At 41.0% G+C, this 25,858-nt stretch overlaps 1 protein-coding gene and 1 non-coding gene across 7 annotated transcripts in view; both read left to right on the forward strand.

Moving 5' to 3' along the window:
* The window catches only part of LIMA1 (LIM domain and actin binding 1), an 85,296-nt gene that overhangs the window by 12,129 nt on the left and 47,309 nt on the right, over positions 1 to 25,858 (forward strand). For 2 of the 6 annotated variants that reach the window (XM_086713420.1, XM_086713421.1), the window contains exons 1-2: positions 13,556 to 13,573; positions 14,562 to 14,703. In XM_086713420.1, coding sequence (XP_086569546.1) covers positions 14,585 to 14,703 — 119 coding nt within the window. In that variant the 5' untranslated portion in view covers positions 13,556 to 13,573; positions 14,562 to 14,584. Of the gene's footprint in view, positions 1 to 13,554; positions 13,574 to 14,561; positions 14,704 to 25,858 lie in introns of those variants that run through there. The other 4 variants (XM_086713423.1, XM_086713424.1, XM_086713418.1 and 1 more) reach the window with 3 other exon arrangements.
* On the forward strand, positions 9,839 to 9,942 carry LOC112868018 (U6 spliceosomal RNA). The gene has a single exon (XR_003224218.1). It is a non-coding gene; the product is annotated as a U6 spliceosomal RNA (small nuclear RNA).

Consider the following 25,858-nt stretch of genomic DNA (forward strand, 5'->3'; position numbering starts at 1 on the left):
TCCAAAGATGATCCTGATATTCAAAGCACCCTCCCCAACCCCTGCCTCACCTCCCCACCCTTGACCCCTGCACAACTAAGAAGTGTTAGGTTGGCTAGTTGAGGGTAGCAGCTGAAGCACAATCCCAAACAGTGATCTTAATGCTTGGATTGTCGGTGTCAGTGGGAATATTAATGAGTAGTCAAGGGGTGGGTGCCCTACAAAAGGGAACTCTACAGAAACGATCTCATCTGTGTAGTCAAACAACGTTTCTGTTTGGAAAGAATATTAATGAGATCTGGATAGGAATCAGACACCGGGAAAGGACAGCTGCTGTGAGAGGCAATTTGAATTGTACAAGGAGTTACACATGATATTACTAAAGTCCTTGTGCCATTTTAAAAAGTAATTAAGTTGTAAAGATAATCAACAATTTATAAACAATGTTTTAAAAACAACTGTAGTTTCAAAAAATAAATGTATTGAGGGGCCAGCACATATTTGAAAATATGTTCAACTTTCCCCATGAGTAAAGGAATGAAAAGTAAAACAATAATATACCATTTTTCATACATCTAGCAGATTGGAAAATATAAAAAGGATTAGCAATGCTCAATATTCACAAGGATGTGGAGAATAGTCTTTCTCATATAGCTGATGGTTCAAATATAAACGGATGCAAAAATATATACAAATTGATGCAACTTTTTTGGAGAAAAACTTGGGAATGTGTATTAAAATTTTGATGCATAGGCCTTTTACTAGAAATGCTGCTTCCAAGAATTTATGCCATGGATGCATACTTCCAAGTAGGCAATGATAGAAACATTTTCATTGCTGTCTTGTTCTTAATAATGAAGAACCTACAGCAACCTCTATGTTCATTGACAGGGGCCTGGTTAAATAAGTTATAGACTATTGCAGAGTGAAATAGTATTTGGTACTGAAAGGGTGAAGTAGATCTCTATGTCCTCCTCCATCTATATGTCCTTTCCTATATGTCTTCCTGTCATGTGTGAGATGATGTCCAAGAGGAAACAAATAGTTGCTGAATAGCATATTAACATAAAGTCATTGTAATTGTTAAAAAAAAAAAAAAGTATGTTCATGTACACTGGTGTTAACCTCACTGTGCCTCAGTTTCCTCATTTGTAAAATAGGTATCACTATAATGTCCACCTCATGAGTTGTTGTGAGGATAAAATGAGATAATATTTGTGGAATGCTTAGGACAGTGACTGACATATTATGCTGGGTGTTTGCTATTATTATCATGCATGGGCAATATCAGAAGGTTTATGCTCCAAAGCGTGACAGAGGTTACCTTTGGCAAGTAGAGTTGTCTTGGGGGAAGGGGTGTGCAAGAGCAGGCAGAGACTTCGATTTCTTATATTGTATGTGTCTACATAATTGTTTATGACAAGCAGGCCCATCGCGTGACCAATCACTATGACAAAGAAGCGAGGCAAAGAAGAAAATGGCGGCTCCAGTTTGGAGTGCTTGTTGAAACCTGTGGAGTGAGAGGTTCCCCGAAGGAAAGGAGGAGGGTGAAAGACGGTGGTGATGTGGGGATACAAAAAGGATGCTCATTGATTCCACCTTGGCTGCTGAAGCTCTTTTGGAAACCACTAACCTAATTAAAGATCAAAAAATTTTAAATTGCATAAGAACCTTATGAAGGCCTAACATTTATATCTGGACTTTTCCTTTTGCAATTTAGTTTTACATTTATACTAAAGAAGTGATTCATGTTTCATTTGACTTTTGGACAAAAAGCTACAAAAAAGTAATTGCTCACATGTCCAAAACATTTAGGAAGAGGTAGTTCTTCGAATAATTATAAAATAAAAATTTTGATCTTTTAAAGGCACCACTAATGTCTTTTCAACTAGCATTACTACCTCCATTATATAATATTATAGAGTAATTTTTGCACTAAAAAAAAGTCAAACAGCTGAAGAATATGCTACATTTATGAATTATTTTCATCAGAGCCTTATGACATAGGCCTTGTTAAGACAGTATGACATATAAACTAAGCTAAGCCAAAATATGTAATCTGTTAACTAAACCTTTAGAATAATGTTTATTCAATGTGTTTAGACACAGAGGCATACGACAGTACTAACAAGATTTGGCTGTGACCTCAAGCAATGTGCCAGGCACTGTTTTTCATTTATTATCTCCTTTTATTTTTAGCACAACCCTGTATCTTAGGGTTATCATCTTCATTTTATACAGAAGGAAAGTGTAGGACAGAGTGGTTGCCATGCATCTGGTTAGCACTGGAATCAGGATTGGAATCAGCTGGTGTTTCCATGGTACTGCTCTGCCCCCAAATAACCAAGACGTGAGGATAGGTGATGTGAGCCCCATGTTGAGGGCACACTGAGAATTCTCAGGGACCTCAGTGATCAGCTATCATCCAGTCTAGTGGCTTTAAAACTATAATTTTTTTAAGTTTATTTATTTTGAGAGAGAGATAGAAAGAGCTTGCACAAGCAGGGGAGGGGCAGAGAGAGAGGGAGAGAGAGAGAGAATCACAAGCAGGCTTCACACTGTCTGCACAGAGCCTGACGCGGGGCTTGAACTCACAGACTGTGAGATCATGACCTGAGCCGAAATCCAGAGTCAGATGTTTAACTGACTGAGCTACACAGGTGCCCCCAAACTGTAATTTTTAAAATAGAAGTTTTATTGAAATACTCATATACCATATAATTTACCTGTTTAAAGTGTGCAGTTCAGTGGTTTTTGGTATATTCACAGAGTTGTGCAGCCATCACCACAATCAGTATTACAACGTTTTTATCACCTCCCAGAAAAAAACCCACACCCTTTAGCAGTCAGTCCAATCCCCTTCAACCCCCCTGCATGTGTGAGGCAACCACTTATCTACTTTGTGTTTCTTTTTTTTTTTAAGTTTTTTTACATTTATTTATTTATTTTTTTTTTTTTATTAAAAAAAAATTTTTTTTTAACATTTATTTATTTTTGAGACAGAGAGAGACAGAGCGAGACAGAGCATGAACGGGGGAGGGTCAGAGAGAGAGGGAGACACAGAATCTGAAACAGGCTCCAGGCTCTGAGCAGTTAGCACAGAGCCCAACGCGGGGCTCGAACTCACATACCGCGAGATCGTGACCTGAGCTGAAGTCCGACGCTTAACCGACTGAGCCACCCAGGCGCCCCTATTTATTTTTGAGAGACAGAGAGAGACAGAGCACAAGTTGGGGAGGGGCAAGAGAGAAGAAGACACAGAATCTGAAGCAGGCTCCAGGCTGTGAGCCGTCAGCACAGATCCCGACGCGGGGCTCGAACCCACAGACTGCAAGATCATGACCTGAGATGAAGTCAGACTCTCAACCGACTGAGCCACCCAGGCGCCCCTCTACTTTGTGTTTCTATAGGCATGCCCATCCTAGACATGAAATAGAATCATACAATATACGATCTTTGTGACTGGTTTCTTTCACTTGGCATAATTTTTTCAAGGTTCACCCATGTTGTACCGTATATCAGTACTTCATTCCTTTTCATGGCCAAATATCATACCTTTATATGGATAGACCACATTTTGTTTATCCAGTTATCAGTTGATGAATATTTGGAATGTGTCCACTTTGGGGTTACTGTGAATAATGTTACTATACACAGTCATGTACAAGTTGTTGAGTGGACATGCGTTTTGTTTGTTTGTTTTTCATTTCTCTTGGGGGGGGTGTACCTCCCCCAGGAGTGGAATTCCTGGGTCACATGATAATTATGTGTTTAACCCTCTGAGGAGCTGCCAACTATTTTCCAAAGCAACTGCATCATTTTATATTCTCATCAGCAGTGTGTGTGAGGGTTTCAGTTTCTGTATATCCTCTCCAACACTTGTCAGACTATAATTTTTTTAACCGCATCCCACAGTAAGAAATAGTTTACATTCTTACCCAGTTTATCCACACACAAATAACTGAAACAAAAGCTTTTTGAAAGACTACTTATACTCCGTGTGATGCAGTCTGACATTTTGTATTTCATTCTGTTCTTTTTCTTTAGCACAGACATCTTGGCTCTGACCCGTTAAAACTGATTTCACAATTCACTAGTTGTGACCCGCAGTGAGGAAAATACTAGGCTGTTTTAACCTTTTCATTTCACACAAGAGGAAATTGAGGCCCTGAGAGATGACTTTTTCAGCAGATGATACTGCTAATTAGTTGTAGATTAAAGATTAGAACCCATGTCTGTTGGCTTCCTGCTTTAACTTTTGACATCTCGAATTTAGTTGCCCTCATATTCAGTTCTTTCTTTTCTTTTCTTTTCTTTATGGAGTGGTAAAATGTGAATTGCTAAGGGTGAATTCTGTAAGCACCCCATGAAAGTTGCTCTGATTCTTTGGTGAGCAGTTTCCAGAAGTGGAATTGCTTCTCAGAATTACACAACCTCCTTTTCATTATTCTTGCTCTGCATCTTAGTGGGTTTTTTTAAATGTTTGTTTGTTTGTTTGTTTGTTTGTTTGTTTGTTTGTTTATAGAGTGAGAGCAAGCAAGGAAGGGGCAGATAGAGAGAGGGAGAGAGAGAATCCCAAGCAGTCCCCACATTGTCAGCGCAGAGCCCTCCACGGGGCTAGATCTCATGACCATGAATGAGATCATGACAGCCGAAATCAAGGGTTGGATGCTTCGACTGAGCCACCGAGGCACCTCTCTCTTAGTGTTTTTAGAGATCAAAATATCCTTAAAAAGTGATTTTTTTAAAGAGACAAAATGTTGCTAAGGTGATTCTGTCTTGATACAAACATCTACATCCTTGTTGACCCCTGGGAATTTGATCATTGCTACAAATTTCTTATTGTCTAGGATACATGTTTCTACAGAGACCTGGCTAAAACTATTCCAAGAAGAATAGCAGTGATAATTCTAACAGACTTACTTGTAAACTTGCCTATAGACTTGTCTGTCACAGTGTGGCTGAATAATAGAGTAGTGAGCCTTTTAGGTGCAGTATTTGAAGTTATTTAGTCGTTCTATTTTTTTCATATTCCTTGAGTTTAAATTTTTTTTTTCAACGTTTATTTATTTTTGGGACAGAGAGAGACAGAGCATGAACGGGGGAGGGGCAGAGAGAGAGGGAGACACAGAATCAGAAACAGGCTCCAGGCTCCAAGCCATCAGCCCAGAGCCTGACGCGGGGCTCGAACTCACGGACCGCAAGATCGTGACCTGGCTGAAGTCGGACGCTTAACCGACTGCGCCACCCAGGCGCCCCACATATTCCTTGAGTTTAACTCAAAAGTTTGAATAAACTAAAATTACTAAGTCACAGTTCTGAAAAATGATATGTGCTTTCTCAACAACTAGCCTTAAGACTGCATAACAAGCATTCATTTTTTTGTACTGATAGTGTTTTGGATGAAATTTAAACCTGATGTAATTTCATTCAAAACATATGCAAAAAGTTCCTTCTATTTAAATTTTTTAATGTTTATTTATTTTTGAGAGAGAGAGAACGGGGGAGGGGCAGAGAGAGAGGGAGACACAGAATCTGAAGAAGGCTCCGAGCTGTTAGCACAGAGCCTGATGTGGGGCTTGAACTCACGATCATGACCTGAGCCAAAGTCAGATGCCTAATTGAGCCACCCAGGTGCCCCAAAGTTCATTCTATTTAGAAAGCAATGTACTAGATGCTAAGAGGGCAAGAGGCAAAATACATCTGTCCCCTGATCCCAAGAATCTTTCTGTCAAGTAGAATTTATAAAATTATAATAAGATAAAGGAAGTGACCTATGCTGATTGGGAATAGGGCCAGGGCAGTTCAGGAAAGGGTTCTTTGAGGAGGTGATCTTTACTGGAGTCTTGAAAGGTGGATAGTTGAGGAAGGGATAACATTCTAGGTGGAGTGAAAAAATATATGGTGTATCAAGGGAGTAGAAACTGGTAATGACATAATTTTGGAGATTCTCTTTTCATGTCAAAATTCTATGAAGTTAGGCTTCTCCCTATCAGAGAAAGAATTTAAAATAAATAAAAGGAATGCTAGAACGAATCTTGTGATACTAGATTATTTGATGCGAGATTATGTGTGTGTGTGTGTGTGTGTGTGTGTGTGTGTGTGTAAACAGGTAGATAAAGAAATAAATATATATATTCCTGGTTCTATCCCCCAAGGCAGCCTAGAGGCAGTGACATCTCAGTAGCAATGAGAACATGTAGTATCCAGATTTGGTTTCTCCAATAAAAGGAATCACGACTCCTTGTAGTACTTGATTCCAGGCCTGGGGCCAGGCAAATACAAGACAAGTTTGGGTCATCTTATAGTGCTACAAAGTAAGAATGTGCTTAAAAAAAAAAAAAAAAAAAAGTTGGTGGCATATTGAAAGGACACTAGAGCCAAGCCGAAAGAGCTCCAAATGACCAAAGCTGGGAACAATTTGAGCAACAAAACAAAATTACCCAGGGAATAGAATAATACAGGAATTATTATAACTCGGGAAATAAAATAAATATCCATGAGTCTATCCTAATATTAATAATGATTGAATAAATAAACAAGGGAGAAAGGACAATTCTTCCTTACAGAAGAATCCCAAGTAATAAATGCAGAAGGAATGAGGGCAAGAGAAAAATCACCATTAGAACAGCACAGTAATAATTGCTGAAGGCAAGATCAGTGCATGAATGCTAAAATTAGTAAAAGTTTAAGGAGGAATAGGATTAAAGGATCTCCCCCCAAATATTTACAAATTATAAAGGGAAACATAGTAACTTTACAGTGGTGAAACCCGGCAGGCACTACCCTAACCGAATGATCAAGGTTAACATCACCATTAACAAGACGTCAGCATCATGAGCCTTGTGATATGATGCACTGAGGAGGGAGGCACATCAGACTCTCTAGTATTCCTCCCAAAATTCTAGAACTTCACTCTAAATCTGAGAAAGTATCATATTTTAAAAAGTGACCTACTCCTTCCGCCCCCCCCCCCCTTTTTTTTTAAGGATTGTGAGATATTCCAGGCTCATCTGGTATTTCCCTGCCCCAGCTCTGGAATCAACCACTTCTTCAAGGAGCCCTGGTTCTTTTTATTGGAGACACTAAGAAACCCAAATTGAGGGACATTCTATTTTAATACCTGACCAGTACTCTTCAAAAGTGTCATGGTCACAAAAGACAAAAACAGAGGGACGGTCATAGACATTGGAAGAGACTTAAGAAGCCATGACCATTAGGGGCACCTCGGTGGCTCAGGGGTTAAGTGTCCGACTTCGGCTCGGGTCATGGTCTCACTGCTCATGAGTTTGAGCCCTGCATCAGGCTCTGTACTGACAGCTCAGAGCCTGGAGCCTGCTTTGGATTCTGTCTCTGTCTCTCTGCCCCTCCCTCCCTTGCTTGCTTGCTCCCTCTCACTCTCTCTCTCTCAAATATAAAATAAAACATAAAAAAGAACAAAACAAAGTGAAGCCATGACCATTAAATGTAGTGTAGGATTCTGGAACAGAAAAAAGACTCTAGTGGAAAAACTAGTAGAATTTGAATAAAGTCTATAGCTTAATTAATAGTATTGTACCAATGCTGATTTCTTAATTTCGATAATTGTGCTGTGGTAATACAAGATAAAACTAGATGAAAGGTACACGGGAACTTTTGTACTTTATTTGCAACTCTTGTGTAAATCTAAAATTGTTTCAAAATAAGTTTTTTAAAAAAACTTAACTTTCAAAAGCTTTTTTTAAGTATGTGAATTTAGTCACTGTTTTGGTAAAAAAATATGTACACTTAGAAATAAATGTAGTTTATATTCTGAAAAAACATCATATGGGAACATTTTCACGTTGCTTTTGTTTAAAATTTCCCTTTGCACCTTGAAGGTTTTTTTAGGTTGGTTTTTTTTCTTTTAATCAGTTGCTCCTATGGTGCCTGGTTGGCTCTTTTTTTTTTTTTTTTAATTTTTTTTTTTCAACCGTTTTATTTATTTTTTTGGGACAGAGAGAGACAGAGCATGAACGGGGGAGGGGCAGAGAGAGAGGGAGACACAGAATCGGAAACAGGCTCCAGGCTCCGAGCCATCAGCCCAGAGCCTGACACGGGGCTCGAACTCACGGACCACGAGATCGCGACCTGGCTGAAGCCGGACGCTCAACCGACTGCGCCACCCAGGTGCCCCCTGGTTGGCTCTTTTGCTAGAACATGCAACTCTTGATCTTGAGGTCATGAGTTTGAATCCTATATTGGGTGTAAAGATTACAAAAAAATAAACAAACAGGGGGCACCTGGGTGGCTCAGTCAGTTAAGCTCTGATTTCAGTTTAGGTCATGATCTCATAGCTCGTGGGTTTGAGCCCTGCATCAGGCTCTGTGCTGATAGCTCTGAGCCTGGATCCTGCTTCGTATTCTGTGTCTCCCTCTCTCTCTGCCTCTCCCCTGCTCATGCACTGTCTCTCTCCCTCTCTCTCAAAAAAATAAAGTAAATCTTTAAAAAAAATTAAAAAGAAATAAAAAACTGCAATAGTTGCTCCCTTTTACCTGCTGACATTAAAATCAGAAAGAGTTCTTGATAGAAAAGAAACAACAAACGTTTAAAACTTTACAGTCTATTTTTTTTTTTAATTTTCTTTTAATGTTTATTTTTGAGAGAGAGAGAGACAGAGTGTGAGTGGGTGAGGGGCAGAGAGAGAAGGAGACACAGAATCTGAAGCAGGCTCCAGGCTCTGAGCTGTCAGCACAGAGCCTGACACGGGGCTCGAACCCACGAACTTTGAGATCATGACCTGAGCCGAAGTCAGACGCTCAACCGACTGAGCCACCCAGGTGCCCCTACAGTCTATTTCTAAACATTCTTTTTATTTTTTTTTTAGTTTATTTATTTATTTAGAGAGAAACAGCATGGGGGGGTGGGGGGACAGAGAGAGTGGGAAAGAGAATCCCAGTCAGGCTGTCAGTGCAGAGCCTGACATGGGGCTTGAACCCACAACCCATGAGATCATGACCTGAGCCAAGATCAGAGTCAGACAGTTAACCAACTGAACCACCCAGGTGCTCCAACATTTTCTTTTAATGAATGAGTTTGTACTTTGTTCTCTCTAATCTGTGTGTGTGGAGGGGGGGTGGGGGCTGTGTTCAGGCAACTATGCCTCTTGCACAAGTAACAAAAAGCAAAACAAAAAGAGTGGGGGGAGAAAGATATGATGAGATTAGGAGATTAGATTTATAAGAACAGGAATAGTATTAACGACAGTTCATTTGCTTTTGTCCCGTCCTGGATTCTGCAAGACAGTTTGCTTAGTTAGGTTAAGTCTGGAAATGCATTTATTACAGTAGGACTCCTGGAGCAGTCACAGGTCTCACCCTCAGCAATAGCTTGAGGAAGCAGATACCTGGGGCCAAATTTCCCAGTGAGTCATTGCCCAACCCTTAAACTTTAAAGAACCTTTGTTCAAGAGATTTTTATCAACAAGCTATAGCTCCCCATAGGACATTTAGCCGTCTTACCTCAAGCTACCTGGTGTGATAAAAGAACTTTGAGCTGGGAATTAGAACTCTGGCTTTCATACTTAACTAGTTGTGGAGCTGGGGAAAATTATTGGACCTTCATGTGGCTCAATTCCCTTATTGAATAAAAGGGGATTTGGTTACTTGATTTCTAAGCTTCCCTTTTGATGTTAAAATCTGCCCTATGCATCTAAAACTGAAGACTTCTTCCTTCTTAGCAAACAGTTTCCCTTTCTATGTGTCCCATTATTATTTGTGATACCACCGTCCTTCCAATGTCTGAGGCTAGAAAATCTTAGAGTTATTTCTGTTATATCCATTTCCTTTAACTCTCGAACACAGTTGACAACCAATCCAGCCATTCTTCCCTCACAGTTGAAGTGGTGTTGGTAGCATGTATACTAAGATTGGAACGATCCAGAGAAGATTAGCATGGCCCTTGCTCAAGGGTGACACACAGTTAAAGTGGTAGTAGAATGCGTTTGACCTAAGAGGCTGGGTTTTAGAGTCTGAACACGCCTTCTGCTTGGGCCATATATTAGCTACATGACCTTTGGCTCATTACTCAACCTCAATGAACCAGGTTTTGTTTTTGTTTTTGTTTTTGCTTTTGTTTTTAATGGAAATAACACTAGTCTATCTCCAGGGTTGTTGTAAGGCTTAAATGAGTTAGTAAGTGTCCAATAAGTGATAGTGCCTTTTATTATTTGCACGTAGCAGTGCAGTGGATTAGATCTTAGAGTCAAATGGGCCTTTGGAAAAAAAAAAATAGTCAGAGGTATGGTAGCCAGGGGTGCACGGGTGGTTCAGTCGGTTAGGTGTCCGACTCTTGGTTTTGGCTCAGGTCATGATCTCATGGTTTATGAGTTCGAGCCCCACGTCAGGCTCTATGCTATCAGAGTAGAGCCCGCTTGGGATTCTCTCTCTCCCTCTCTCTCTGCCCCTCCTTCATGCACATTCTCTCTCTCTCTCTCTCAAAATTAATAAACTTAAAAAAAGGCATTGCAGCCCAAACTGAATACCTCCTTCTAGATGGGTCTTTCCAGGCATTGGTACATGCCCTCTCACTCTTAATAAGATTTCTAGGATTAGGAAGTTGTCCTAAAGTCTGAGAATGGGATTCCCATCTGAGAGAGAGAGTTGGTAAGGAGGGAGAGATATCACACCTTTAATTCAAGCCCATGAAAGTCAAGATGTTCACAGTGGAGAGTATTTCAAGAAGGCCCTAGTTAATTCTAAGTTTCACTGAAAGACCAGATGATTTATCTCTGATGCTGGCCATTCTGGGAAGATAATTGCCACTACACTCTTGCTGAAAGATAATTTGTATGGGTTTGCAGCTAAGTGATTCAAAACTTTTGCTACCCAATTTTCTACCATGGCCAAAAGTGATGGTTTTAATCATTATTCATTACTTGTAGTGGAAAGAAAATTGACTTTGGAAATCAGAGAAAATATGGATTTGAATCCCAGCTCTGCTACTTATGACTAAAAGATGATTGTACAGTTATTTAATATCTCTGAATTTCAGTTTTTCAACATAAATATGAGATAGTAAAACCAATCTTGTAGAGCGGTTATGAGAATTAAGTGAAATATGTACTTCATGTAAGTAGATGTTTTAAAATGTTCATTTCTGGGGCAACTGGGTGGTTCAGTCGGTTGAGTGTCCAACTCTGGATCTCAGCTCAGGTCATGATCTCATGGTTCATGAGATTGAACCCCTCATTGGGGTTCTTGGGATTCTTGCTCTCCCTCACCCTCTGCCCCTCCCCTGCTCATGCACTTGCTCTCTCTCTCTCTCAAAAATAAATAAAAATACACATGTAAAAAATAAATAAAAGAAACGTTCATTTCTTTCCAGGAGTGTGACTTTTAACCTCAGCCTGGAATTTTTAGCTTCCTAAAATCACTAGGATTTTTCTTGCAGGCATGTATATTTCAACATATGTAAAACAAAACTCATAATTCTCCCACTTCTTCCTATGTTTACTGTCTCTCTTAATGGCATCAACAATCTTCTAATCATTCAAGTTTGATGATTCCAATTTTGATTCCTTCTCTAACTGTAAATCCATTTTATTCTAAGAACTGTAAATTCTCTTCCCACCTTTCCATTCCCACCTATGCTAATGTAAACCTTGATGACCTCTCACTTAGACAGTTTTAGGATCTTTTTGACAAGTAAATTAGACTCCAGTCTTTGCCCCCCCACTTATCACATTATACACTGCTGCAGAATCAGCTTTTAAAACATGGTTCCCATTATGTTACTTGCTTTTTCAGAAACTTCCCAGGTTCCACCATAGAGACTGTGGGCGATTCACTATAGAACTCTTATCTTACAGATATAGATGTTGGGCTCAGGGAAATCATTCTTTTGGGAGTGGCACATTAAGACTAGACCTTATCTCTGCTCACTCACAGGCTAGTTCTTTCCAGTATTGGAATATGGCTCAAACTCCTTAACATGGTTTGCAAGGATTTTCCCATTCTGGGCCCATTCTTTCCCTACCTTATCTTCCACTACTTTTGTACCTACAGTCAAATCCATTAAAGTATTCTATGCTATTTCAGCTCCCTAACAGTATAATGCTGTTCTCCCTACCTGAGATGCACTTTCCTCCTCCTGGCCTCAGTTGATGAAGTTCTGCCCCTCTGTAAGTCCCAAGTCAATCTGATGTCTCTTCCCTTCCCTCCCATCAAGCCAGAAAATCAAATTCCCTACTCCTAGACCACACATTGCCTCTAACCATATTCTGCTTCGTGCTATAATTATTGTGTACGTGTCAGCAAGCCCCAGCCAGGGCAGGCCCTCTCCCTATACCTTATAGAAAGTAGCTAGTTACTCGGTAACCTGATACCAGCATCTATCAAAAAGCGTGTACTCATTCTCGCCTTTATCTGTTTCATAGGGTGCTGCTAATCACATTACTAAGAAATGATAGTATGCTTCTGTAAAGAGAAGTGTGGAGATGGTGTGAGCCATCTCATTCCTTGAGCAAAAAGTGTGCTTATCACAGCCTTATACCAAGATAGATATTCTGAGTTTTGCTGGATTTCTGGCCAATGTTAATCAAAACCATGGAATTAGACTTGGGAATTAAATAACCCCCCCCCTTTTTTAACCATACTCAGTCCCTCAAATAATGAATGATTTTTCCTTTTTAGAAACAAATTTGAGAACATATCTTCTGTATTTTTTTCTTTGATCCAGAATTGATTGCTATAGAAGCACTGACGACTTTTATACCCACACCTACATTGAAAGCATAATTGTACTCAACAGTGTCTTAAAGTGTGATTCAGTATTTCCTAACCTTGGCTCAAAGGGTCATTACTGTGATGTTGCATAACTGAGTTTAGCAGAATTGTTTTTGCTTCTGTATCTTTTTCTTATTAGAGTAAGGGCTGACAATGTTCAACGGGTCTGTCAGATTCAGACTGGGAAGCAGATAAACAAGTAAATACATATTATTTGATACACTGACGTTTACTTCAAAGAACATGTGTCGAATTAAGATTATTTTATCCAGGAAGAGAGAGATTCTTGAAAAACCACTATGTATTACTTACTCTGTGTCAGGGTCTTTTCTTTATCTTATTTGTTCCTCATAAGGATATTATGAAGGAAGTACTATCGCTATGGATGAGAAATCTAAGTTTTAGGGATGGGGCCAAAACTCCCACTTAAATGCATCTGTGTCTAATACCAGAGCTTCTTATCATGAGGGGGTTCTATGTTACCTTCCAACATGGGGATTAAAACAAACAAGTAAAAACCACAAAACTCTCATTGTTTTCACACAAGACTTTAGTAGGAAGAACGAGTACTGCGTGTGGAAAAGTAGTGTGCTCTTTAAGGTTGCTTATCACTTGCTTTGCATAACAGAACTTTCAGTGTAAAATGGCAGCCCAGGTTGCTTGGTTAAGCCCACTGGGTTCTGTTGTTGTCAAGGTTGCTAGAAACAGTACATGATGAACTCTGCATTCTGTCAGATCAGTTATGCTCTGCAGTTGTCAAGAGACCTGCAAGTAGTACTTTATCTATAGTTTTCACTCTTCAAATAAGGAAACTATGGACTCATTTCTAATCTTACCTTTTCTGGACAAAGGTTGGAACTCCTTTGCTAACTACTAGGGCAAAAACACCTTTGGCAATTTCTGGGGCAAAACCGAAACAATCCAGATTAATGGGCAGGGACTAGGTGATTTCAGAGGCATAGCTTTATGTATTCTTTGACTTGAAGCAATGTTAGAAAAGAATTACAGAATAGAGGTTTTTGTCGCCTGAATTTAAAGTACATTATATTTCTCCATGTTGTCAAGATTGTTAAAATGTAAAAATAATAAGTATATAACAATAGTCAATTCTGATATGTATACTTAAATTGCTCTTAATACATTATAACCTACTTAATATTTTAAATATATCCTCTCCTTAAATCCATATCAAAACACCCACAATGGTAAGTATTATTCTCATTTTTCAGCAGAAGAAAGTAAAACTATATATATTAAATTATATAGGTTGTTCAAGGTGACAAAAGTTATGATTTAGCTGAAGATTATCTCAACTTAAAGCCCTCACTCTTTATCTTATACCATGCTGTGTCCCCAGCTCTCTCTCTAAACCAAGTGGTCAGTGATGCACAGTTTGGGGAGAAAGGGCAGCCAAAAGAAACTTGGACGTAGGTAGAACCTAATTTGGACCTGAATCTACACAGATGCCAAGTGTACTTCCCTTGGGATGTAACTCAGAAGAGTGGAACATTTCACTCCAAATGTGACTTTGGAACAGATTTAAGTTCAGAGGGAGGCCAATTGATGTTTGCACAGTGAGGTCAGTCATAAAATGATGGAACTGGAAGGGACCTTAGAGATCATCTGGTCTAACCTTCTCATTTTACAGGAAACTACAACCCAGATATTGAATCATTTGACCAAGGTTACAGTTTTTGAGAGAGAACTGGTAGAGGCAGTGGTGTGGTCTGCTGGCCTAGGTAGAGCTCTGTGTTCTCTCTTCTGCCACACCACTGCGAGCCCTTGGCTGCTAGAGAATCCTCTTCTGTGTCTAATACTCTGACTTTCTTTATTGCATAGGTATTTCAGTATCTGTAGACAAGATGGAATCAACTCCATTTAATAGACGGCAATGGACTTCAGTATCATTGAGGGTAACGGCCAAAGAACTTTCTCTTGTCAACAAGAACAAGTCATCGGCTATTGTAGAAATATTCTCCAAGTAAGTGCTGATCTTTGTCCAAGAGGACCATCTGTCTTGAGCAAACATTACCACCTGTCAAGGAAATCAGTAAAGGAAGTACATGGTGTAAAATGGCTTTATTGAGGGGCACTTGGGTGGCTCAGTCCATTAAGTGTCCAGCTCTTGGTTTCGGTCAAGTCACGATCTCATGGTTCATGACTTTGAGCCCCACGTCGGGCTCCGCTGCTGGCAGTGTGCAGCCTGCTTGGGATTCTCTCTCTCTCTCTCTCTCTCTCTCTCTCTCTCTCTCTCTGCCCCTCCCCTGCTCGTTCTCTGTCTCTCTCAGAATAAGTAAACTTTAGAAAAAAAAAAGTCTAAAAAAATGGCTTTATTGAGCACCTTCTGAATTTTAAGCACCATACAAGACACTGTGGAGGAGGAGGATAATAATCAGGAAACACATTCTCTATCCTTGAATTTTTGTTTAGTTAGGGAGAGAAAAAGTTACACACAAAAGATAATTATAAAACACATAATTATTAAGCAAAATGTCAGCAAGTCCAAAATGAATGGAACTAAGGACTAGAAACAATAGGAGAGAAAGAGTGACCATCATGGGCAGAAGCTAATCAGGAAGGCTTTTTGGTTGAGATGCATTGTGAGGCAAGCATTGATTTCGTTGAAGGGAGCATTAGTACACTCTATACCCGCATTGTCCAGTATAGTAGCCACTACATATGTGCCTATTTAAATGTAAATTAATTGGGGCGCCTGGGTGGCTCAGTCGGTTAAGCGGCCGACTTTGGCTCAGGTCATGATCTCGTGGTCTGTGAGTTCGAGCCCCACGTCGGGCTCTGTTACTACAGCTCAGAGCCTGGAGCCTGTTTCAGATTCTGTGTCTCCCTCTCTCTGACCCTCCCCTGTTCATGCTCTGTCTCTCCCTGTCTCAAAAATAAAACGTTAAAAAAAAATTAAAAAAAAAAAAGTAAATTAATTAAAATTAAATAATACTTAAAATTCAGTTCATCAGCTGCACTAGCCACATTTCAAGCATCCAAGAGTTATATGTAGCAAGTGGCTACCATTTTGGAAATCACAGAAACATTTCATCAATGCACAAAGTTTTGTTGAACAGTGAAAGCTGTGTAGGCAACCTCCGGCCCACTAGCTGCCTGTTTTAGTAAATAAAGATTTATGGGAACATGGCCATTTCCATTTGTGCATTGTCTATGGCTGCTTTCGTGCTATAGCTACAGAGTTGCAGCAGAGACCAGATGGCCTCAAAGTCTAAAATATTTACTACCTGGTCCCTTAAGAAAAAGTTTGCTGACCCCCTACTCTGGACCATGAGTTCTTTGATATGAGGGCCCCTTTCCCACTTATTTTATATGCCTAGTGTATAGCATGGTGACTGGAATGTGGTAGGCACTCAACAGATGTTGAAAGAATGGTATATGTAATATACCAGGGACGCACAAACACATTGACTTCACTCAAAGGGAGATGCCATACTGGGGAGGAGCTTAGGACAGCTGATAGGTTTACCTTACTAGTAGAGTTTGTTAATTAATAGGAAGCTTGATACATTTAAGAGATAAAACATGGTCAAGGTTTGAAGAAAGAAATTCTGGGAGCTGTATCTAGGATATAGCTAAATAACAATAAGACATTTTTAAATCTACCGTGTCACCTTTTCTTCAGGAACAAATCCATCAAGCACTTGCTCTGTGGAAAACACTGCCCTTCCAAATTGTTGACTTTGTTTACCGCTCAAGGTGGAATGAAGGTGGGGGGAGACTGCATAGGCCGTTTATCTTCTACATTATGCATTTTGTATTGTTGTAATTTTACGGCAAACGTATTATTCTTACCAAAAAAAAAAAAAAAAAGAAAGAAAAAGAAAATCAATGAAGATATTTTAGACAAAAGGGACAGAGATCCTGAAAGGTAGTAAGACTTATTTTTAATATTTTTTTGAAGCATCTGGGTGGCTCAGTCAGTTAAGCGTCTGACTTCAGCTCAGGTCATGATCTCACGGTCCATGAGTTCAAGCCCTGCATTGGGCTCTGTGCTGACAGCTCAGAGCCTGGAGCCTGCTTCAGGTTCTGTGTGTGTGTGTGTGTGTGTGTGTGTGTGTGTGTGTGTGTGTGTGTCTGCCTCTCTCCTGCTCACACTCTGTCTCTCTAACTCTCAAAAATAAATAAATGTCATTTAAAAAAATTTTTTTAACATTTATTTTTTTGGGGAGTGGGTGGGGAGAGTGCAAGCAGCGGAGGGGCAGAGAGAGGGAGACAGAGGATCTGAAATGGGCTCCATGCTGACAGGCTGACAGCAGCAAGCCTGATGTGGGGCTCAAACCCACGAACTGTGAGATCATGACCTGAGCTGACATCAGATGCTCAACTGACTGAGCCACCCAGCTGCCCCTGGGAAGGTAGTAAGACTTAATCCCTGACCTCAAGGAAACTGATGGTATAAATTAGTATGGTTTATATGGTAGCTGAAGTCCCTGAACCTCCTTCATCTTAAGAATCACCTGGGGTACTTACTAATAATATGGTGCTCCGGTTATCTATTGCTCATTAGAAAAAAAAAAATCTCCAAAATTTAGTGGCTTGAAATACTAACATTTATTTTGCTTGTGAATCTCCAATTTGATGCTTCTGTTAGCATCAGCCGAGGTGGCTCAAAGATGGGGCCCATAGTCCTCTAAAGACTCACTCACTCGCAAGTCAGGTCATTGCTGCTGGCAGTCATCTGGGATCTCAGCTGGGGCCCTGGTCAGAATACCTACACATGGCTTTTCCATGTGGCTGCGTGGCTTAGTTGGCTGGGTGCCAAGGGCAAGCATCCAGAGACAGAGGGAGGGAACAAAGGAAGAAGGGAGACAGGATCAGGAGTTGTGTGGCCTTTTATGACCTGGCCTCAGAAGTTACACAGAATCATTTTTGCCACATTCTCTTCAAGTTGGCCCACATTCAGAGGGACGAGAACTTGACTCTACTTTTCGTTGGGAGGAATGTCAATTTTTGTTTTTAATGTCTATTTTTGAGCGAGAGGAGGGGGAGAGGGGCAGAGAGAGAGAGGGAGACAGAGGAGCTGAAGCAGGCTCTGTGCTGACAGCAGACGGTCCGATGCAGGGCTTGAACTCATGAACCATGAAATCATGACCTGAACCGAAGTCAAACGCTTAACCAGCTGAGCCACCAGGCGCCCCAGGAATGTCAAAGATATTTTTGGACATGTTTTAAAACTATCCTATATGGCTTCCCTGGCTCCTCCCCTAAAGAGTCTGATTTGATGTGTCTGGGATGGAGCCTAGGAATTTGTGTTTTCAACAAGTATCCCAGGTGAATTTTACTTTCAGGGAGGTTTAGGGAGCACTGGTAGTGAAAGATATTCTATCAGGCTTATGATAGGTTCAAACAAAGGATTGTGGAAACTAACCATGAATAAAGGGAATGGGAAAGCAAGCAGTCTGGCATGGAGAGATACAAAAGGGAGAAGGGACTAGTACGGTTTAGTTTGAGCCGGATGATAGATGGCCTTGAATGCCATACTGAGTTCAGGATTTATTTAGTTAGATAAACAAGGGAAACAATTGAAGGTTTTTGTGTAGAGAGAATGACATGATCAGACTTGTATTTTAGAAAGATGCTTCTGGCAACAGTGTAGAAAGGTAGACTGGAAAGGTGAGAGATTGATAGCATGGAAACAAGTTGTGAGGCTCTCTTGAGAACCCAAGTGAAAGCTATTGAAGGTGGGGGGCAGCAGGAATGGAGAGGAAGGGAAAGAACTGAGACAGTGTTGAGATGTGATTAATGGGAGTTGGAAACTCCCTCTTCTGCAGAGAAACTTCTCCACATTCTTACCCTTTTCACCCTCCCTAGCCCCACCTCTCTTCAGCTGAACTTGGCTTTCCCTCCACTTGCCTTCTGTCTCTGAGCAGTGGCCGCCTGCTGCTTCTGCACATGCTGGGGCTGGGAGTCAGGGTTGCTGCTGTCCTAAATCTCCACTACTGGTTCCCATCGATTGTTTTTCATTCCTTGTTCTGAAGTTCTAAACCTGTGCTTTGAGGCTCACATCTAACTGTACTGTACTCTTTCTCTATTCCCCTTTCTTGCAGTGGTATGCCAGCCACCTGGCCAAGCTCCCCTCCCCCGCTTTGCTGGGGACAGTAGCTTCCAGCTTCATTCTCTCCTCCGTGTTTCTCAGCAACGGTGCTATTGGCATTTTCGATGAGGCAGACCTTCCTTCTGCAGGATGTTCATCCTTCCTCCAAATGCTAGTAGTACCCCCACGACATTGTGACATCCAAAAAAGAAAAAAGAGGTGGAAGGGAAACCTTAGGAAGATTCTCTCACATGTTTCCAGATGTCCCCCAGGGCCCATAGTGCCCCCCAGTGAAGAATCACTGGTCCACATAAATGACCTGTCTCATACTCTGAACTCATAATTTCTTGACCTTCCCTACTTCTTCAACCGACACATTGTCTCCCATGGCCCTGCATCCAATCCCAACCTTATCTCATGCAGAATCCATCTCTGGAATGTGCATTTTTTAATACCTCTCTGATTGGAGCTTCCTGTGCTAATACTCTTCCGCTCTCTTATTCCCACTGACACTGCTCTCAGGCCAAAGCAGGACGCCCAGGCCGTGGAAGTCAGTCTCCTTCTTGGCTTCACTTCCTTCCCTGCCTACCTCAGTTGGTCACTTCAGTGAAACTCTCACCCCTTCTTCAGTTCCTTTCCCAGCCCATTGTTCTGTCATGGCCTCGCCCAGCCGGTTCTCAAGATAGAGGAACTGGGTCTTTTAGAACTGATGAGAGTTAGGAGGTTGGGAAAAGCAGTTCATCTTAGGGGCCTTCTTAATCTTACAGAGAGAAAGCAAAAAGTCATCTTAGAGGTTACCTTCTCCTAGCATAGCAGGGTGACTGTCTTTTCTCCATGAAGGTTATAAGGGCAAATGGCAATTATGCAAAACTAAATCCTGAACTCATTAACAGAATCGATGTGCCAGGCTTCATGCTAGATTCTTTTTTTTGTTTAAGTTTATTTATTTATTTTGAGAGAGAGAGAGAGAAAGCGAGTGTGAGCCAGGGAGGAGGTGGGGTGGAGAGAGAGGATCCCAAAGCAGGCTCAGTGTGGGAGCCCGAAGTGGGGCTTGATCTCACGAACCATGAGATCGTGACTTGATCCAAATTCAAGAGCTGGACGCTTAACAGACTGAGCCACCCCGATGCCCATGTGTTAAACTAGTTTTGAAGGATGAATAGATTTTATTTGGTAGGCTGAGAGGATGGTGGTGACATTGCAGAGAACCACGGGAGGTCTAAGGCACAGACGTAGCACAGGGTGTGATGTGCACTTGGGACAAACCAGAGAATCAGCCTGAATCTCTTCTCCAGGTTTCATGCTCAATGGAGACCCTGAATCAACGTTGCTGATCTTGCTCAAGGCTTTTAGGGTTCACTTACTATAGGTTTCCAAAGCAGATTGCAGGACTGTGTTCCACAAAGCATATACTCATCTCTGCTTCCAACACCTGGTGACCTGATTTTCTCTTATTTTGAAACACTCCCTATTATGGGGTTTGGAATGAACAAATTCTGTACAAGCCTAGTTAAGAGACTGTAGGAAACCTGAGGAGGTTTCTGATCAGAGATTAATATAAAAGTGGCATTTGGAAGCTTAATCTGGCTCATGTTTGTAGAATTAGCTGGGCTTTACTTTCTAACTGCTAACATGTTTTACATTTATTTGTATATAAGAGTAACTTTTTTGGGGTGCCTGGGTGGCTCAATTGGTTGAGCGTCCGACTTCGGCTCAGGACATGATCTCATGGCTTGTGAGTTCGAGCCCCATGTCAGGCTCTGTGCTGACAGCTCAGAGCCTGGAGCCTGCTTTGGATTCTGTGTCCCTCTCTCATTCTGCCCCTCCCTCCCTCCCTCATGCTCTGTCTCTCTCAAGAATAAATTTTTTTAAAGAAAGAAAAAAAACATTAAAAAAATTTAAGAGTGATTTTTCTAGCATAGATCTTAGGTCTCATGAGTACTTTATAGCTCGACTTAATTCTTTTACTGAACCTCTATACTATATACATCATTAAACTTGAGGTAAGGAAGGTCCTATTGATGAGTTGGTTTGAATAGCTAGCTTTGGGGGCGCCTGGGTGGCTCAGTCGGTTGGGCGTCCGACTTCGGCTCAGGTCATGATCTCCCGGTCCGTGAGTTCGAGCCCCGTGTCAGACTCTGTGCTGACAGCTCAGAGCCTGGAGGCTGTTTCAGATTCTGTGTCTCCCTCTCTCTCTGACCTTCCCCCATTCATGCTCTGTCTCTCTCTGTCTCAAAAATGAATAAACGTTAAAAAAAATTTAAGAAAAAAAAATGAATAGTTAGCTTTGGTTTACTCACCACTAACTTCAGTGTAACATATCTTTTGCTTGATTAAAATTTGACTTTTTTGGTGGAATTTGGTTTCTTTCCAGAAGACTCCTGTTTGACTCTTACATTTTTGGAAGTAAAGAGAATCTGGCTCATTGGTTTTCAACCTATCTTAATTGAGTTCTTCAGAGAAACCTCAGGGGCCAAGTCTGGGAAGATGGGAAGAACGAAAGGACTGAGCGCGAGACCTTCCACACCAGCCGTACTGCTTTGATCTCTTTTATTTGTTAGGTTCTAAATAAGATATCATTTGAGGGCACCTGGGTGGCTCAGTCAGTTAAGCGTCCAACTTTGGCTCAGGTCGCGATCTCACGGTTCATGGGTTCGAGACCTGCCATCAGGCTCTGTGCTGACAGCTCAGAGCCTGGAACCTGCTTCAGATTCTGCGTCTCCCTCTCTCTCTGCCCCCCACCCCCACTCGCACTCTGTCTCTCTCTCAAAAAAAAGAAAAAAGAAAAAGAAAGAAAGAAACATTAAAAAAAGAGATATCACTTGAAGGTAGGATTCTGCAGTGAAAAGAGTTTTAAAACCACCAATCTGGCTAACCTTTGCCCCATTCCTCTGACAGACCAGGAACTTGATGGCCAGTGATTATGACTGAGGCTCCCACCCCAGATAGTGGCAAAGCCAAAGCCAGCACACAGATCCCTGAACCCCACCCCCACACTCATCCCTCCCCTCTATAACACCTCCACCTTCTTATGACTTTACCCTCTCCATAGTCTCAAGAAGGAACCTGGTTCATATTTAGTTTTTCCTTCATTAAGAAAAAATTGACCCTCAGATCTCCCTGGCTACCTTCCTCTTTTTTTTTTTTCTTTTCCTTTTTTGCTCCTCTGTAACATTTTAGTGGTGAAATAGTTCCAGAGGAAAATACATTGCCTGAAACTTGGGAGTTTCCATTTTCTCTTTGCTCTCTTTGAGGGCATGCGAGCAAGAGTCATGGCTCAGGAACTCTGTTCTGGCCTTAGAAAAGTTTGAGGCACTGCTATTACTCCCAAGATAATTCTAGCATCCTCCATCAGCTGCCTGCCCCACCGCTGAGCATTAATGAGCAGTTGCAAGATTAAATTCTGTGTGTGAAGAAGAGGATGGTGGACGACAAGACAGTCTGGGAGGGGGAGAGGGATGAGATTTTAATTATAGAAATGTCACTGCAAATATTTTTTCCCCTCCAATTTGAATCTTCAAAATGCCTTCCCCCTCCCCTCCCCTGCAAAATCAGTGACCTTCACATTTTGTGTCAGAATTACGCCAGTTGCTCTAAGTGCCTTTGAGGAAAGTCTGAGGCCTGAATCCTGCCCCAGCGCTGAATTTAGAAGTGTGGCACCCCAGCGTCTCTTAGCATACCGAGAGTGCAAAATGTAAAAAGTACCACGGCCCTGACTTGGAAGAAAGCAGTGGCATGCAACCTTTCTCCCTGCATATCTACTATTTAGCAAGTACTTCATTCTAAATAAAGGACGGGGATATTTGAGTGGAGTTTCAAAACAAAATTCAAGACAGCCAGCGGCAGATATACCTGTGTCTTTCAGATGCCTCTGTGCTAAAAGGAGAGGACTGAAGATGAAAATTACTCTGGTCTTCTTTCTTTAAGTCTATATTTCTGTTAAGACAGAAAAGGGAAGGGAACCTTTGAGCCTATTTACTCAACTAACCACAGTGCAAATACTTTGCCTTGGAGAACAATTGACTAAGAATAAACCTGTCTGCTGATTGGCTCTGGCTCCCATATATTGTGTTATCACTGTAATATACTGTAGATGATTACCCAGGGGGTGTGGAAACAAGGGCCAAGGCCAATTGTAAGTTCATTTCTATCTATAATCCACTTTTCTCTTGCATTTCCCTTTCTAGGGACTCTCAGACAGACGTATTAGTACAAGTAAGGGGGAAAATATATGCACAAGGACATTCACCAAAGTACTACTTGTAATGGTGGAAAGCTGGAAATAATCCAAATGCACATAAAAGGAGTGTGGGTAAATTAATTATATTTATAATGGAAGAGGATTGCCAGGGTTACAAGAGGCTGCTGTGTTGCTAAACCCAGGTGTTGGTAGCCTTGGTATCACATGACCTCTCAGCACTTTGTTCCTCCCACATTTTTCCTTCTCTTGGCTTCTCTGCCAGTTTCCTGGTTGTCTGCTACCTCTCTGTCTATTCCTTGTCATTGTCTCTTATGACCTCTTCATCCCCTTTTGACTGCTAAAATGTTAGTCTCCAGGACCTCTTCTCACAGTGCACACTCTTGTAGGTGATATCGTGTATTCCCGTGGCTTTAATACCATCTGTGGACAGACAAGTCCTAAATTTATATTGCTAGTTAGTTAACATGGCTAACGCTGAACTCTTTATCTTCCCCATCCCCAGATTTGCTCCTCCTTCAGAATTCCCCATCCCAGTTAACAGTAATTCCATGAACTCAGCTGCCAAAAACCTGGGACTTGTTCTTGACTGCTTCTTCCCCCTTCTCTCACTACCAGTCCTGCTGATTCTACCTCTGAAATACATCTCAAGCCTACTCACTTTTCTTTCACTCCAGTGTCACCACCCTGGGCCAAGCCAGCATCACCTCTCATTAATGCCACCTCCTTTGTCGGCCCCCCCTAGTCCGTTCTCCACACAGCCTCTAGAGAACCCCTTTATTATTTTTTTTAAGATTATTTAAGGGGCGCCTGAGTGGCTCAGTCGGTTAAGCGTCTGACTTCGGCTCAGGTCATGATCTCACGGCTTGTGAGTTTGAGCCCCGCGTCTGGCTCTATGCTGACAGCTCGGAGCCTGGAGCCTGCTTCGGATTCTGTCTCCCTCTCTCTTTCTGCCCCACCTCTGCTTGCTCTCTGTCTCTCAAAACTGAATAAACATTAAAATTTTTTTAAAAAGTTATTTATTTTCAGAGGGGGGTGGGGAGGGGTAGAGAGAGAGAATCCCGAGCAGGGATTCCCACTGTCAGGGCACAGCCCATTGCAGGGCTCAAACCCACAAACTGTGAGATCATAACCTGAGCTGAAACCAAGAGTTGGACACTTCACAGACTGAGCCACACAGGTGCCCCTGGAGCACTCTTTTAAAAACATGAATTGGATCAGTTGACCATTCCTTGCACCTAGGATTACATTCAAAACACTCAGCATGGCTCACAGAACCTCTGCCTTCCTGATCCGTCTCTTGCTCTCCCTCTCCCGATGTGCTCCAGCAACCCTGGAGCTTTATGTACTTACACACCTGAGGCACCTTGGGGCCTTTGTGGGGGCCATTTTTCTGTGCCTGGAATGCTTTCCTCACCTTGTTTCACCTGGCCAACTCTTTTGGTCAAACTTCAGATCTCAGTCTAAAGGTCTTGTTCTCAGGAAGGCTTTCCTTCAGACACACAGCATACACATACCCTCCACCACGGCCTTCTCAATTTGGTTCCTTTGTTAGGCTCTTTCATAATTCTGTGTTCTTTTTCTTTAAAGGATTTATTGCAATATGTGTGTGTGTATTATATATGTGTGTGTGTGTCTAATGTATATATTTTATGTATACATATTATACATATACACACATTATATATATATATATATACACATTATATATATATTCATGTGCTTATGTGTTTAATGTCTAAACTGTTAAGCTGAGAGCAGGAACTATATCTCTTTTGGTTATTTCCTCTTACTACTTTTCTCTAGTGCTTGAGTAAAAATTCAGCTGTTCTAAGATGGAGAAAGGGAGATACAGAATAGAATGCACAATATTATCCCATGTTTGTTATGTTTAAAAATTTGTATATTTTGGATGTTAATCCCTTATCTGATATGACTTACAAATACTTTCTTTTATTACATGGATTGCCATTTCACTCTGTTCATAGTTTCCTTTGATGCACAGATTTTGTTGAAGTTCAGTTTATCTGCTTTTTCTTTTGTTGCCTGTGCTTTTATTACAAGAAATCATTATCAAATTCAACGTCGTGAATCTTGGCCCCTCATTTCTTCTAAGGGTTTTATAGTTTTAGCTCCTACCCTTAGGTCTTTAATCCATTTTGACTTGATTTTTATATATGGTATAAGGCAAGGGTCCAACTTCTTTTTTTTTTTTTTTTTTTTTGCATGTGGAGATCCAGTTTCCCAGCATCATTTGTTGAAAAGACTGTCCTTTCCCTATTAGATGGTCTTGGTACCCTTGTTGAAAAGCTCTTGACTACATATGTGAGGGTTTATTTCTGGGCTATATTCCTTTTCTTCTCCCCCCTAACAAAAATTTTAATGTAGGAAGCAACATGTGAACATTACATTTAGATGGTAAAAGTCACCTTACAATTATATGACATATATGAAGTAATATACTGCTGGCTTAATGGAAAACGTAACAGTTGTGACAGTCATGCTTAATACCTTGGTTAAGTAAAGAGAGAAATGGCCAGGGGTGGCACAGATATATGCAAAGATTTCACAGTTCAAATATATTTAGCCCTTCTGAGAAAATGCAGATGGGAAATCTGTGGCAAATATTTCTGTAATAGGGTGACTTCCATCCATTAGTAATCATTGTTCATGCAATTGAAGTAACTGTAATTGTTTTTGACTGGGCTCTATTCCATTCAATTGATCTATATGTCTTTATGCTAGTATCATACTGTTTTGTTGTGTTTGTTTAATTGTGATATGTTATACATAACATATAATTTATCATTTTAACTATTTTTATTTTTATTTTTATTTATTTATTTATTTTTTTAAATTTTTTTTCAACGTTTATTTATTTTT

The sequence above is a fragment of the Puma concolor genome, chromosome B4 (assembly GCF_028749965.1).
Source record: "Puma concolor isolate L17-30 chromosome B4, mPumCon1.1.hap2, whole genome shotgun sequence".
Lineage (NCBI taxonomy): Eukaryota > Metazoa > Chordata > Mammalia > Carnivora > Felidae > Puma > Puma concolor.